The sequence below is a fragment of the Triturus cristatus genome, chromosome 3_2 (genome assembly GCF_964204655.1).
Source record: "Triturus cristatus chromosome 3_2, aTriCri1.1, whole genome shotgun sequence".
NCBI classification, from domain to species: Eukaryota; Metazoa; Chordata; class Amphibia; order Caudata; family Salamandridae; genus Triturus; species Triturus cristatus.
The window spans coordinates 823973097-823990396 of NC_140584.1; the positions used below are offsets into that span (position 1 = coordinate 823973097).

Sequence of the window (17300 nt, forward strand, 5' to 3'; positions counted from 1 at the left end):
AACCTCAGTTTGGACACAGATATATACAAATCACTCTTGACCCTGCTTCAGTGGAAACAGTCCAGCCCAAACTGCCAGGCAAGGTCCTTCCTGAACTGGAACACAAGAAACCTAGGACTGGTTTCGCCCTAGTTAGGACTACTCAGCCAGGTATAGCTTGGTTGGCAGTCAGGGTGGACTGCTCCCATTGGAGCAGGGTTAAGACTGATTGGCATATGGTTGGGTTCAAACTGAGGTGGCATGGTGTGCAAAATAATGATCGACTGGGATCCGACTCTGAGAAACTACCAGTGGCTGAGATTAATTCAAGCATTCCATCCATCACTTTTTGTATACTTCAATATGTCAGCCTAAGTGGGACAGGTATGTCCAGACGTGAGTCCTGTGTACACTGTGTCATTGGAACCAAGCTATACCTGTCTGAAGAGCCCTAACTAGGGCAAAACTGGTCTTGAATTGCTTCTGGTTCGGTTCAGGGAGGACTTTGCATGGCAGTTTGGGCAGGATTGTTCCCATTGGGGCAGGGCCAAGACTATTTTGCATATGGCTGGGTCCAAATTAAGGTGGCATGGTGTGCAAAATAACGATGGACTGGGATGCAGCCCGAGTAATTACAATTGGTTGAGATTAATTCAAGCATTGCATTAATCAATTTTTTTGTATACTTTTGTATGTTGCCCTAAGTGAGACGGAAATATGCTCAGACGTGAGTTCCGTGCACACTGTCACTGGAACCATGCTATACCTGGCTACGAGCCCAAACTAGGGAGAAATCGGTGCTGAATTACGCCTGTTACAGTTTAGGGAGGACCTTGCCAGGCAGTTCGGATTGGACTGTTCTCATAGGAGCAGGGTCAAGACTCATTTGCATATGACTGTGTCCAAATTGAGGTGCCAAAATAACGATGGTCTGGGATGTGGCCCAAATAATTACCAGGTGCTGAGATAGTTCAAGAATTCCATCCATTATTTTTCTGTATATTTTAGTATACAGAGAAGGAGGAGTTTAATGTTTTCATAGAAGTCTGCTGCTGGCACTGCTGAATGTCAGGGTTGCTGAATACCAAGAGGTGACTAGTATTGATTCCACTGTATGCTTTTAACATTTCCTGTCTTTTAATTCTACTTGTGCAAGTTCTTGTTCATCCCTTTATTTTACACTGTTCATTGTTTTACCTACCTTATACTTTCCAAGAAACGGGTGTCGGCCAGCTGTCATTAGCATATCAACGTCACGTTCTAAAACACAGCGCACGGGGAGGCTGATCCTAAAAGGAAGCATAATATATATGTATTCAATTGTGCTTTCGAGAACAGTAAACTAGTAAATGTGTTATTTCACTCTTAATTTATGCACAGTACTGTAGATCGCTCAAAGTAATTTGCATACACACTGTTTGCATGGTATCAATCTAGAGAGATAGCAAGTATATTAATCATACATAATTCATTATCTGCAGATTCTAGGAATGCTGTAGGACCAGAGGGTAGGACAACATGCAAGACAGTACCTTCTAGGCAATAAACTACATTTAAAGAAGAAAAACGTTAGAGGGCACAGTACTACTTTGTGGTCAAGAATTGAATTAGAGGATACAGTAGTACCTTGTGATCATGACTTGTGTTAATGGGTACTGTAGTACTTTGTGGTCAAGACTTGTATTAGAAGGTACGGTAGAACCTTGTGATCTATACTTGTAGTAGAGGGTTCTGTAACACATTGTATTGAAAAGAGCAGTAGTACTTTGTGCTTGATACTTGTATTAGAGGGCACAGCAGTACTTTGTGGTCAAGATTTGTGTTAGAAGGTAAGAAGGTATTATAGTATCCAGTGGACAGGACTTGCATTAAAGGGTACTGTCGTACTTTGTGGTCAAGAAATTTTTGAGGGTACTGCAGTACATAGTGAACAAGACTTGTATTAGGGGATACTGTAGTAGTTTGTGGTCAAGACATATAAGAGGGCACCATAGTACTTTGCGGTCAAGACATGCATTAGAGGGTACTGTATTACTTTGTGGTCAAGGCATATATTAGTAAGAACAGTACTAATTTGTGGTTGATACGTGTATAAGAGGTTAAAGCAGTACTTTGTGGTCAAGACTTGTATTAGAACGTATTGTAGTACTTAGTAGAAAATAATTGTATCAGAGGTTACTGTCGTAGCTTGTGGTCAAAACTTGCATTAGCGAGTACCACACTGCATTATGGTCAAGTCGTATACTAGAAGGCACTGTAGTACTTTGTGGTCAAGACTTGTATTAGAGGGTACTATGGTACTTTGTGGTCAAGAACTGTATTAGAGGGGATTAATAGTACTTTGTGGTCAATACTTGTATTTGAGGGTACTGTTGTACTTTGTGGTCAAAGCGTATATTGGAGAGTACTGTAGTACTCTGTGGCCAAGGTGTATTGTGGAGGTTACGGTAGTCTTTTCTGGTTAATAAACATGGATTTATGGGTACAATCATGGTTTGTGGGCACTCAAGCTTGAAGAAATAGTGATGTTTTTTTAGTCAACATGTTTGAATGCATAGTTGTGCTTTTGGTCACCAGACATGTATATGAGATTGTAGTAGTGCTTTGTGATCAATTAACATATATTTAAATATACATATGAAGGAGAATACTATGTCTTCTTGACAAAATAGTAGGCTTTTGAAGAAAAGGCCATGGACAGGTATTTGAAGTTTCAATAATTTTTTGTGTGCAATTGATCAATATTTGACAGAACAGTAGTTTTGTGTAGGTATATCCGTGTCTCATAGATAATACAGGTTATTTTGAGTACTGTCCTGTGGACAGAACAAAGGTATATGGCGATAAAGTAGAGCCCTCTGGACAATACACTTGTACTTGAGTACACAGTAATACTATGTAATCATAATACCATTATTTGACATACATTAGCGCCTTGTGAGCAAGACATAGCTATTTAAAGGAATAGCCACATCTAATGGACACAATCAACAGGTAAGTGCGATATTGTAGTGCATTGTGGACAATACAAAGGTATCTGATGATACAGTAGTGCCGAGTGGATAATACAATCAATCAAGAATTTGTAAATCACGGCAAATCACCCATGAGTGTGTCGAGGTTCTGGAATTCCTAACTGCTCAGTATTGTTCTGTTCATCTGAACAGCCAGAGTCATTTCCTGAATTGCTTGAGCAATGGGTCGGTCCTGGGGAGCTTCCTCCGCTGTTGCCTTGACGGATCTGTGGGGTGTCTACGAGGAAGAAGGAGGTGTATCGTAGGTATCTGGTTGGTTGGTGGAAGGTAATGCGTTTGTTGATGTATGCTGGTCCTTCATTGAGATGGGCTTTGTATGCATAGGTCAACATCTTGAACTGACATCTCTTCTGTATTGGGAGCCAGTGTAGCTTCTTGAGGTAAGGTGTATTGTGAGTGGGTGTGGTGTGATATGAGTCCGTCTGGGGAAGTCGAAGAAGAGTCTTGCTACTGAGTTTTGTATTGTCTTCAGGAGGCTTGCAGTTATTCCTATGTAGAGTGTGTTCCCATAGTCCAGCCTGCTGGTGACGAGGGCCTGTGTGATGGTCCTTCTGGTATTAACTGGGAGCTACCTAAAGATCTTGCAGAGCATGAGTAGGTTGTGGAAGCATGCAGATGAGACTGCGTTTACCAGTTTCTTCATAGATAGCTTGCTGTCCAAGATGATGCCGAGGTTGTGGGCGTGGTCTGTCCGGATGGGGGATGGGCTCAGGCCACGATGTGACGTTCCATGGCGAGGTGTTGTTCCCAAGATAAGGACTACTGTCTTCTCCGTGTTGAGCTTTAGACAGTTGTCCTTCATCCAGTCGGAGACATTCATCATACATCTGTGGAAGTTGGCTCTGGTGGTAGAGGGGGTCTTCCGACAGAGAGAGGATGAGCTGGGTGTCATCAGCTAGGAGATGATGTCGAGTCCATGCAATCTGATGGTGTCGGCCTGGGGTGTCATGTATGTGTTGAAGAGGGTGGGGCTGAGGGACGATCCTTGGGGGATGCCGCTGACGATCTTCTAGGGTTCCGAGATGAACTGTGGGAGATGGATTCTCTGGGTTCTTCCCGTGAGGTATGAGGCAATACACAGGCATTTGCGGATACAGCTGGTGCTTGTGAACAATGTTCAGGTTTTTGCGGCTGTGGTAGTATCCTGTGGGTAATACACAGGTATTTAAAGATACAGTTGTGCCTTGAGAACAATGCAATACTTAAGTATATGGTTGTGTCTTGTGTACAATGCACGGGTATTTGAAGATATAGGTCGGACCTTTTGGACAACCGAGTCATAATGATAAATTCCACATAAGGAAGTTTTTTCTCTATTTAGTGTTTTAATATTTACACTGGTTAAGGGATCTTATTGGAGGTAAATGATATAGCTTCATTTTCTGAGAGCTGTAATACGTAATTCCTGTTCATTATTGTAGTAGCTCAGTAGGAATTTCAAGCTGAATGCCACATGCATCTCTGGAGTGCAAATATGACTGTAATTCCTAAATTTGGTAGTGTGCAAACTGAACACTTACTTGTTAGCTGCGACGGCGGTAGCGCAGGCAAGTGGAGTTGCCTTTGTTAGCTTCCCTCCGAATCCCCCGCCAATCCTTTTAGTATGGACGGACACTCGGTTAGAAGGGACACCCAAAGCTTTGCACACCATTTGCTGCAAAAGATAAAGACTGTTTATAAAAAGGCATGGGTTAGAAGTTTGCAGTTTATATGACTTTAGACACTTAAGGCCAGATGTAAGACCGCTTTTTGCGGTCGCCAATGGGAAATCAGACTGTTTGCAACCGCAAAAAAGGGTGGTGGTTAGTGCAAATGCTATTTTGCGAGTCGGTGACCTACTTCAAGTAGGTGGTAAGCCACTCGCAATCTGGAAGGGGTCCCTAGAGGACACTTTCCCCTTTGTGAATTGGTGCCAAAAAAATTCATTTTTTGTTTTTAAACACATCTCATTTTCCTTTAAGAAAAACGGGCTGCATTTGAGAAAGTTGTTTTATTGAAAAATCAAACACAGACATGGGGGTCTGCTGTCCCCAGCAGGCCACCATCCATCAATGGATTGTAAATTGCGACCTGCCTCATGAATATTAATGAGACAGGTCCCTTGCGACTCATTTGAGATTCGCAAACAGTGTCTCAGACACTGTTGTACATTCCATTTTGCAAGTCGCAAATTGAGAGTCGCAAAACGTCGCAATTTGCTACTTGCACAATGGAATGGTCGTACATCTGGCCCTTAAGATTTTTGCTGCTGTTCAGAAGCCCATTGGCCTGTTGGAACATATGGAGATGCCCTGTCAGGTTGGAGTCTCTGGAAGGGTGGCAGGCACTGTAGAGTCAGTCAGAAGAATCTTGAGTAATAGTTAAAATAGTTAGGCCAGTCAGGCCTGCACCATTTGCATACCTTTAGGGGATGATCACTGCTATGATATATTAATTGGTTTGGGAAGCCTTGCAGTGATGGCCATCCAGCATTCATGTGGAAAGCTAGTTCAAGAGTGTACCCTTACCACCATTTCTGACATGCAACCTGAAACCGGCCTAACTATTCAGTCCAATCAGATCTGTCCCACCCTAACAAAGTTATTCAATGAACAGAAGGACAAATGAGATTTACACAATATGTATTTCTGCAGTTCTATTCAATGCAAATAAGCTGAGTGAGGCCTGAAAGAGCTTTAATTCATTCATCGTTATTTGTGTAAAAGACATATATAGCCCTGGCATTTCACCTTATAGCCACTTTACAGAATGACCGTTTTGGAGGAGAACTGTCCTCTTGGCACCTGTAGAGTCCTTGCCTTAATGGAGGAAAGTTATTGCGGAACCCTTGTTGGACTCTGTAGTGAGAACTGATCCTCAGAAGGCTTTTGATCCCATCTGGCAGAATGTTGGCGGAGAGAGGAGCAGGGGGTAGTCCTGATGAAATGCTCTGGTGCTGTTCTCTGTATCTTAAAGGAGATGGCGATAGTCCTGAGTCTGTTACCTCATTTAAATCTGAATGCTTTAAAAGAATTATATCAGGAAAAGATGATCTAGATTATGTACAACTGTTTTAGGCCTTGAATAGCTAATCAAAACTAAAGAAAGCATTTGCCATAGTGGACTGGGACATTTTTCTCCTTAAAACACCCTTCAGGTAGCACACACCATAAACGTAATTGATGCTTGATACTTAAATACCAGTCTCTATTTTTAACACATGTCAATAGTATGAGTTTTGGCAGTCTTTTAATGAGAGCATGAGTAGACCATGCAGGGATTTAAATGTGGTCTAGATAATGCCCACTGTGCTAGCCTACCGGCTTGGAAAACAGCCATTACAATGAAACTATTACAACGCATGCCAATAGAACGCATGCCATCACAACGCATGGCATTACAACGCATATGCCTTTACCACGCATGCCTTTACAACGAGTTTCGTTGCAAAGGCATGAATAGTAAAGGCATATGTGTTTTACATGTAAGTGTAAGGTAAGTACAGGGTGTGTTTGGGTTTTGGGGTGTAGGTGTAATATTAGGGTTCATGCGGGAATGGGTATTAGGGTGCCAAGGGTAATTTTAGGGTTCAGGGTGGGTATGGGTTTTGGGGTGTAAAGGGTCATTTTAGGGTTTAGTGGGTATGGGTATTGGGGTGGTAAGTTAATTTTAGGATTTTAGGGGGTTTGGTTATTGGGGTACTAATGATACTTTTTGGGTTTTAAGAGGTATTAAAAAAACATGCACACACACACAAAATAATATATATATATATATATATATATATATATATATATATTGTGTGTGTGTGTATGTTTTTTGATATATATATACCATTACTTACCTTAACCACTTTTACCAAGTGTGCGTCGTAATGGAAACGCATTGTAACAGCACTTGCATTGTTATAACCATGTAATAATGGCATGCGTTGTGATGGCATGCGATGTACCGTCATATATGCTACAAGCTTAATTTCCTTGCACATCATTTGCAAGGAGTCAAACCTCTGTTCACAAAGGGGGCACATGCTTTTTTTAGGGATCTATTGCAAGCTATACCGTGCTTTGCATCTCTCCAACTAATCATTTTAATTTCGAAAGGCTGACGGTTGCCACTTGATACGGCCCAATAACTTAGTACAACTGGCCCAAAATCCCCATTAGTAAAAGGGTAAATTAATTTGATTGTACATCCCAACGTAATCACAAGCCTGTCTTGGCCAAGCGGTTTTCCAATTAATTATTTGACGCCTCTCCGATATTAAAACAAACTAGGTGCGGCATTGGATTAGGAGTTAAACTGTGTGGGTCTAGGAATTCTTGTCCCACAATAGTAGGATGGTAGCCAGTTCACCTGGGCAAGTGCAACACTTTGTGTGGAGAGATAAATATCCATTTCTTTATCCTCTTTTGGGACAACCAGGGCAGTGTTAGTTTCCATGTAGAAATGCTCCTGACCTCCAACGTAGAGCTGTCCTATACCAGGAAAAAACACAAGAAACGACCATCAGTAACCATTGAAAGGACGTTGGCCCGAAGGGGGCACATACATAAAAAATATAGCTTACCCATGTATAGTCATATTGCACACATCACAAAATGAACTGCCACTGGCACTTACTTATTAGCTGCTCTTTCTGCTCAAATACATTTTTTCGCTCTCACAACAAAATTCTGAGTCGCACCAGTCAGCTTTCTAGCTGCAAGACCTGGGCCTGTATTACCTGAACTTTGCATTGGTGCAAAAAAAAAAAAAACTTAATAATTGTGCACCATTTTAAGGTCTTGATACCTATGAGCACAGATTTTAATTGGGCAAATGTTGTGTGCTTTTGCTGAAAAAGAAATTCTTGTACTGCACTTTTTGGCTTATGTGAAAGCTTATGGTCAATATAGCAGGACTGAATTGGTCATGGTAACATGCCACCGATCAAGGTCATAGGCTTGACCTGAAAAGGTACAACAAAGACAGTGGGTCCTACTTATTTATTGAGAAAAGCATATGTTGTAGCCAATAGGCCGTGGATTGTGATTACACTGAAAAAAATCTTGTAGACAGGTTAACCACGGGACAAACTCTCTTGCAATTCAAAATGCTTGTTGTCCCATTTTAGGAAGGGTTGTATATTGTTTTGCCAAATCTAATTGTGTACATATTTGTAATCATATGACTGTATACCAATAATTGCCTTGTGGAAAGGCTTATACTGAATACAGTAGGCCTAAGGTGGTTATGATGAAAAGTCAGTGATAAAGCCAATAAACCTGATTGGTTCACTGGAAAGAATTATATCAGAGGTCATAAGTCTAATCTGTCTTAAATGGTAGATCATTATTAAACTGTGTTAAAGCCCGTGGACAAATATTGTGTAACATGAATGCTCACAGATTAGTGTAGTAGACAAGAGTTTTGGTGCTGATTACCCCCTCTGGTTGTCCCCTCTGACAGATCCATTGGGTTGAAGGTTTACACTTTGGTCATCCTTGTTTTCCCTTTGAGGAGGGGCTGAATATTTTTTTGCTAAATATAATGGTGTGTATATTTATCATTTTCTGACTGTATGCCAGATGGTTGCCTTGTGAGAAAGCACAGGCAGAATTTAGTAGTCATGCTGGTGATGGTGCCAGAAAATGGACAGGCCCAGTGGTTTCTTTTTCCTTGTGTTTGCTTTGTTCGCCCTAAGTTGGCAGGGTATGCCCAGATGTGGGCCCCATGCTCACTTTGCCACTGGATTTAAGCTATCCTGGCTGATGAGGGGTGTTACCCCGAAACCGGTCCCAGGATGCTCATTTCCGGTCCAGGGAAGACCTGGCTTGGCAGTAAGGTCTGGACTGTTCCCATGAGGACAGGGTCAAGACTGATTTGCATATGGCTGGGTCTGAAGTGGGGTGGCGAAGTGAGCTAAAGAATGATAATGGATTAAACCCAGATCTGTGACTGGGGGTGAGTGTCTGAAAAGTTTCAGTACTCCGTCCATCATCTCCTTGTGTTTGCTTTGTTTGCCCTAAGTTGGCAGGGTATGCCCAGACGTGGGTCCCTTGCGCACTTTGCCACTGGATTCAAACTAGCCTGGCTGATGAGCGGAGTTACCCCGAAACCGGTCCCAGGATGCTTGTTTCCGGTCCAGGGAAGACCTGGCTTGGCAGTAAGGTCTGGACTGTTCCCATGAGGACAGGCTCAAGACTGATTTGCATATAGCTGGGTCTGAAGTGGGGTTGCGAAGTGAGCTAAAGAATGATAATGGATTCAACCCAGATCTATGACTGGGGGTGAGTGTCTAAAAGGTTTCAGTGCTCCGTCCATCATCTCCTTGTGTTTGCTTTGTTCGCCCTAAATTGGCAGGGTATGCCCAGACGTGGGTTCCTTGCTCACTTTGCCACTCGATTCAAGCAAGGCTGGCTAATGAGGGGCGTTACCCCGAAACCGGTCCCAGGATGCTTGTTTCCGGTCCAGGGAAGACCTGGCTTGGCAGTAAGGTCTGGACTGTTCCCATGAGGCACAGGGTCAAGACTGATTTGCATATGGCTGGGTCTGAACTGGGGTAGTGAAGTGAGCTAAAGAACGATGAGGGATTCAACCCAGATCTGTGACTGGGAGTGAGTGTCTGAAAAGTTTCAGTGCTCCGTCCATAATCTCCTTGTGTTTGCTTCATCCTTGAAGATGGCAGATGGAATTCCACTCTTTCTGGACGGTGTTTCCCATGGGGTGCTTTGGCTGGGTTTTTTACGTCTCCGGATCATCTGTCTGAGCACTAGATTGGTCTGACTATGCCGCCAGGTTGAAATGTTCAAGCAGCAATTGATACCAGGTTGACTCTGAGATGTTGGAAGAAGCCACATTTTGAAGATGTCTGCCAACTCAGTTTACAGTCCGCCAAATGTTTGCGGAGTTGTTTGTCTTAATATCATGCAGCAGTTTTACCCAGAAGGAGTTCCATCGCTCCCTTTGACGAACAAGTTACTTACCTTCGGTAACGCATTATCTAGGAGAGACTAGCTGCAGATTCCTTATCTTTCCGGATCCAGCCTGACGTCTGGGAGATTCAAAGGTAAGGAATCTGCAGCTAGAAGTCTCTATCAGATTATTCTTTTTCTCCCTTTTTAACATTTTTCTAGCCTCCCATAAGTTGTGCAGTATTGTAAGGTCCCTTGGCAACCTTTTGAGCACTCTCCACAAATAATTTACCCTCCTTTTGGTCCTTCTTATAGAATAGTTATTTCTCCGCCCAAGAAGGAGGGCTGTGTGGTGTGCTTGAATCTTTTTCTTGACCTGGAGAGGCTTGGCATGCTGGCTAGAACAATTTGTGGTGGACCTTTTACAGCCAGTCAGAGGATCTTCCCCCAAATTGAGTGTAGATGCTGTTAATTGTTTAACTTCATGCATAGTCGACTAGGCTTATGTCAGGGGCTATCTCTTGTGGTTGATGATCGCTTTCCAATTTCTTCCCAAAACCAAAGGACAAAATAGTGCTCAGTAGGGGGAGGCTCACAAAGGTGTAGTTGATTATAAATGCCCCAAAGGACGTTAGGTATGAAAGGCCTGCCAGTTTTTCTGGGGGTATGCGTCCGTTTAAACCTCTGAGACCGAAGTGTTCCATAATGCCTTGTAAGGTCCGTCCTCTCTTGTAATCTTTGTGCCACCCAGGAGTATCTTGAGGGGGAATTGACCAGTGGCTATCTTGCATCTCTGTGATGTCATTAGCAGGTAGTGTACTAATTAGCCACCTATTGAAATCGCCTGATCTGACAAGGTCATTACTGCGCCTCTTAGACCTTAGGCCTAATGTGATATCAATCAGCTTGTTAGAGAGTTCAGTCCTTGTTCTTCCATTTGGATGGATGTCCACATTTATCAAGGCAATTTTCTTGGTCTGGCGTTGGAAGTTTTGAGTTTCATTCCTACTACCTGCAGTCCTGCATCATTACTGTCCTGTTCCCAACATTTGATTGCACTGGTGGCAGATATGTAAATGGCAAGACTGCCCTTGCTGCACCCATACTTGTGTTCCATAGTTGCAGGGATTAAGTGATTTGTATATCCCTCCAAGTGGAGCAACTTCTGTGAACAGCTCTCTTGTAAAAGTTCTACATAGAATGAGCAGAGATACTGAAGGATTTCAGGGTCTTCCAATTTGTTAGCCAGGCCTTTGATGTTCCAGGAGCATACATTTAGCACCTGATCTGTGGAGTCAATTGTGTGAGTGCATTGTCATCGTAGAAGTCTGGTTGAGTTCAAAGCGCCTGACAGCCATCCCCATTTAGCTGCCATGTCGGGTCCAGAAGCAATGTTACCCGGAAGCCTACCAGTTTGTTGAGTTGGAGGACCTGGTGATTTCCTTAAGGCATTTCTTAGGACCCAAGAGACTGGTCTGAGCTGGGTTGGTATGGTGCCTTCTTTATAAAGTGAGTAGGCTTAATTGGTTCATCAGGAAAGGTTATGTCAGATGACATAGGTCCGAACTGTTTATTATGAAAGATTATAACAAAGGCAGTAGACCATACTTGATTATTATAAAAATCATATGTTCTGACCAAAAATTTCTTCATGGTGGAATAGTGCGATAGTGTGTTAACGCCTATAGACAGGCATTTTATTACATGGAATCTCCCACATTACTGCAGCATGCAGGAATTTTGGTGTTGGTTGAGAAACCCTGCGGGTTGATTGGCACTGATAACCCTTCCTAGACCCTCTAAAATTGACCTAAAACAGTGTAGTGTCTGGGTCCTTGTAATATAAAATAACATAAAAAAGTCTACCTGCATAATCATATATAGAGGGTCTTTCATCAGCCATCTTCTGTCTTTATAACATCATTCACATTTTGCTTCTCCCCATGACAGTATACTGCTTGGAGTACTGGGTCAGCCCATTTCTGCCACTGAGTCTCTTGCCCTGTAAGTAATCGCATTTTGCCTGATCCCGTTTGCACATGCACCTGAACATTAGTGTGACTCAGTATCTGGGCTGGTGGCCAGTTCCCTGGTTTGCCATTTTTTCTTTTTGTAGGTCTCCTTTCACTTCTTTCCATCTTCTCTCTTTTTTTTAAGACCATCCTGCAGCTCTCTAAAAAGTGCTACTAGGCTTTACGTTTGCTGCTCAATTTACCTCACTAGTTCTAAAATGGGAAGTAGGTACTGGTATAGTATTGTACATCCTATATCATTGTTTTACTATTAAAAGATGGACATCATGTATCGAAGCATTATGTTGGCCACTTTGGAGCAGTGCAACACTGATATACTATGCACCTAGCATTCAAAGATGGCCGCCCAGTGCAAAGTTTACTGAGCAAGCATCTTGGAATGGTATTGCTCTTAGTGTTTCATTGTTTTTACTGCTCCAAGATGGTCAACTTTTGGCTTCTAAACTTTGCTCTGTTGGAACTTTACAACAACAATACACTATGTACAACACCATTGCAAGATGGCCACTTGCTGTTATGTTTAATTTTATTTTTACAATGCAAGTTTATGCCTCGCACGTTTAGGTGGTGGTATGTTTTCTTTTTTTCTTTTTTCATTCTTTTATCTTCCATACGCTTGTTAAGTTTGTATGTTGTTTGAGGATGGTTAATTGGGTGAAAGCAAGAATGAGTCAGTTGGTGGATGAAACAATGTTTGAGTGCAAGGATGAGTCACAGAGTGCATGCATGACTTTTTGCATGCCTAAACTCCTCAGGGACTGAAGAGGCATTTTCAGTTATAAGTCAGGCATATTTGCATTGCCAGTGCTTGTACTGCTTGTCTAATATGTAAAAGGTCAAACATATTTTTCTCCAGTTCATATTATGGAAAGATTTTTGCACGAGGGCAAACATGGAGGCAAGTAATTGTAAAACCATATGGATGTCAAATATTGGTTTTAAATAGAGTACCTAGTCCATGAATGGCTATTTAAAAATAGAACAAATCGATTGTGCATTATTTTGGCTACTGAAATTATAAAGTGGAACTAGCACATTTTTGTATTCAAATGTAGCTACATCTTACATGGGGATAAAACACTTTTCTCCACTTTATATTAAGCTTATCATTAAATGTAAAAACAGAAACAAATGGTGTACAATCAGTGCATATCATTCATGTCTGTCTTAATGCAACTACCCATCGCTCAGTTTCCCATCACATATGCAGTGCAAACGGTGAGAAGAGGTTTGCCCTGTTATTTGTACCATTACATCACTTTTGTGAAATGGCACATGCAGGCTACATGCAGAGCACTGCAAATGGCGCTCAACCATCCTACATCATGTGTTACCCAATACAGGCACATGTTGGCAGTACCTTCCAGAATATGATCGCAGGCCTTAAAAGCTTCGTCCACATTTCCATAATGTACTTTTCTTTCTGGCTCAAAGTAGGAATTGTTCTTGATGGCGTCCTGAAAGAGAGCACACACTGCATCCATTAGAGCTCTAAAAGGGGATGGGGCACAGAGGTGTCTCTCCTCCAGTTGTAACTGTCTCACCAACCCTCCAGTCTTTACATTGGTTGTAAAGGTGCATCACCCTTAAAGGAATGAGCATCACACATCCATAGCACGAGACCATTCTTTCTTCAGCACAAATGCTGGACCGACTGACAAGTCAGACCGCTGCATTTTCGGTCGGCCCCATTTGCCACAATATATCCTTTTAAATATTATTGTACTGACGGAAGTTCTCTTTCACTCGCTGGAACTCTAAGGTTGCAAGAATAACTGACAACCACCTGGAGTTTCGAAGACCATTAAAAACTAACTGCAATCACACAATTCCTTGATAGCGATCACTGCTAAGGAGAGTGACAACACCTATGCTCCCACCTTTTACCACCCCCTTATGCTTACTCAGAACTACAAGATCTCCACACCATCAGTGGAGCACATCACCTACCATCAAAGCAGCAAGACCTACACATCCCAAATAGGCCAGACAACCACCAAACACTCTTTGAACCATGCATTTAAAAAGCACCCCCCCAGAAACCAAGAGATTACCACAGAGCTTTGCGGGCCTCATCAGGGCTATCAAGAGCTATATAAATTCTCCAATAAGCTAAAATAAAATACACAAGCCCACTTCCATGTTTTATAAGACTGGGGCAGGGATAATAAGAATGTATTATAATCAATGCTTCAAAAAGGAAATAAGTTACTTACCTGAAACTCCTTTTCTCCAGCATTGGTATCTTTCATGCTTGAATACATCTTTGTTAGACTGGGAACCCCTTTTAACATTACAAACAGCAGTACACATATATACATATATTATATTAACATTGATACTCATTGAAACTTTACCACATGATTATTTATCATCCAAACTCTAGCCAATCAGAACCACCTTCACCAAGCTGTTTGCTTCACCGATGACTCCAACTGTCAGATTTTTGGAACCACAAGCTCCTTTCTCATATTTTTAGATTTCCCATATTTTTGGAACCCTTATAGAAGGGGAGGTAGGTGGGCCGCATGTGAATGAAATAGACATAATTGTTTTTTATTTAAAAAAAATCTTTTTATTGAACATACAAAAGGAAACAATTTAGCAGCAATGTTTCGATCAGCCCACGTGAGAACAGCCATCAAATATGTCTCCCATGACATTTTTTTACATTAACATGTAGAACCACTTCATATATCTTCATCTGGGACCTCTACCCCCCTGCTTCCTCTACCAGTGAGAGATCTCCGGATATGAGGAGACTTGCATATATCACCTCTGAAAGTGTTCCACTTTCCCCAGACCCGGTCCCATTTCCAGGGACAGCCTATATTCTTATAAACTTCCACTTCAGCAATCATACACCAGTCTCTGTCCCGCTTCCATTCAACTAGGGTTGGTGCTTCCGCCACACCCCACTTCCGAGATATATTGCATTTCGCTATCATTAGTCCCATAGTAGTCCAGAGTTGTTCAGCTCGATTCAGGTCGGCAGCCTCCCATACATTCACAATACAAGAACAATGCAGGGGACAATTGGATAGCTTCACCACTTACGTCCTTCATGCATGCAATTATTGCTTCCCAGAATAATGTAATAGCTGGACACTCCCAAAGAGAATGGAAGAAGGTGCCAATACTTCAGCATAGTCTTCTGCACCCTGCCTTCGAGCCTGCCTATTTTAACCAGTGTGGTGCATGTAATATATGTTCTATGGAGTATTTTTAATTGAACAAGTCGCAATCTTGATACTATTGCCACTTCGCGAAGTGATGCAAGTGCCTCCCTCCAATTCCTCTTCCTCTAGGTTACCGCGTCCACCTGCCAACGTACTCAGAGACTAAGGAGCGGGTCGGGTAGGTTATTAATAATTTTTTTGCAGGTCAGGGAAATGGCTTTACCCGGCAAATATTAAGATAGGCGCCTGTCTTCCAGTGAGGCAAAACCAAAGGGGATGATGGACGGAGTGTTGAACATCTTTCTTTAGCTCACTCCGCCACCCCAGTTCAGACATGGCTATATGCAAATCAGTCTGACCCTGTGCCTCATGGGAACAGTCCAGCCCGAACTGCCAAGCCATGTCTTCCCTTAATAACCCAATGGGCGGATCATGAGAATTGCAAACTGTATAATGTGCAAACTGTAATGTCAAAAAAAGAAGTTAAAAAATGCACAAATGTCCATATTCTAAGTCCTGATGAGCCATGCCATTAGATGAAACGACTATGGGTTGTGGTGAAGCACTTGCCATTGTTCCTTGGAAGTAAATGAACATCTGGCTTGAACTTCACTGGCTTTCCTACACACAATTCGAATAGGTATGCATACCAATGTTGATGTAGCCATGCAGGCGCATCTAAAATCAACGTGCAACTCTACTCATCTTGATTTTAACTCTTGCAATTAACAGTATTGGTGGGAACTTATAAACAAACTTCTCTGTCCAATTTATTGAAAATGCATTGCCTTGTGTTCCTGGGCAAAACCATCTGTTCGCAAACTCTGATCCATTGCAAACATATCCAACCTTTGAAATATCATGTCTATTTGCCGTGAGTCACATCCCTACTCGTGTATTCACATAACGTCTGCTCAACTGATCTGCCTCTTAGTTGTCCACTCCTGGAATGTGCTCCGCCATCAACGTGACATTGTTGGCAATCACCTATCTCCATATCTTCTGCTCTTCCCTGTTTATCCTTGCTCCTTGCTTCTGAATATAATACATTGTGGTTGTATTGTCTGTCTTTATTATTACTTGACAGTTCTTTACTAAATATCGAAAGGCTCTTAGTGCTAGCCCTACTGCCCTAAGCTCCAATACATTTATGTGTAACCTTTCTACCTCTTTTGACCCCACACCATGTACACTCATGTTGTATAGATGCACTTCCCATCCTATTATGGAAGCATCCGTAGTCAGATACATCTATGACTTTTCCGACTGTAGTATTTGACCCTTGAAAATATTCACGTTCCACATTCACCAGCGAAAAGCATTAGTCATACTCCAATTTACTTCGACCATATCATCCCATCCTTTTCTGCTGCCATTGCCTGCTCAGCTCGTCCTGAATAATCGTCATCTGAAGGCAGCAATGAGGAATTAACTGAATGCATGAGGACATAGTCCCTAGAACTGCCTTGAGCATTCTTACTGTTACCTTTTCTTTTCCTGTCAAAATTGTCATTTGCCTCATTAGCTTCATGCCTCTTTCATGTGATGGAAACTCTATCCCTTTTGATGTTTTTAAACTCACTCCCAAAAAACACCAAATCACTGCTCGGGTCCATGTTCGATTTCCTAATATTTATTGCAAGGCCTAACTTCAAGAGGATTTCCTTCGTAAACCTGGTCATTTCTTTGGCCTTTCGCAACGTGCTTGCTTTTACAAGCCAGTCATCCACATATGGATACACCATACCCCCCTTTCTCCTTATAAACACTGCTATTGTAGCTATGCATTTGATGAAGACTTGAGGAGCTGACCTCAGACTGAAAGGTAGGGTTTTGAACTGATATGACTGACTTACCACCATAAAACAGAAATATTTTCAGTGTTTCTTATGAGGGTATATTGAGATATGCATCCTCCAAGTCTTTTGAAGTCAATAGATCTCCCTTTCAACAGAAGAACTTCCTGTAATGTGTCCATGCGGAAACTCTGCTTCTTTATAAATGTGTTCAATGGCCTTAAATTCAATATTGGATGCCATTCTCCAGATTTTTTCAAAATTAAAAAGAATCTCGAGTAGATGCCCTTCTATACTTCCTCCAACAGCACCATTTCGATAGCTCTTTTCTTAAGTAATTTTGCTATCTCTGCCTTTAATTCTCTCAAATGTTTGTGTCTCTCCTTTATTGGCGCGGCTGATG

At 42.1% G+C, this 17300-nt stretch overlaps 1 protein-coding gene across 2 annotated transcripts in view; it reads right to left on the reverse strand.

The window, feature by feature from the left end:
• Positions 1-17300, reverse strand: part of AOX1 (aldehyde oxidase 1) — a 542538-nt gene that overhangs the window by 238698 nt on the left and 286540 nt on the right. For both annotated transcript variants that reach the window (XM_085649034.1, XM_085649035.1), the window contains exons 20-23: positions 13283-13379; positions 7350-7471; positions 4535-4668; positions 1181-1268 (exon numbers count right to left, since the gene is read on the reverse strand). In XM_085649034.1, the coding sequence (XP_085505160.1) occupies positions 1181-1268; positions 4535-4668; positions 7350-7471; positions 13283-13379 (441 nt within the window). The remainder of the gene's footprint in view (positions 1-1180; positions 1269-4534; positions 4669-7349; positions 7472-13282; positions 13380-17300) is intronic.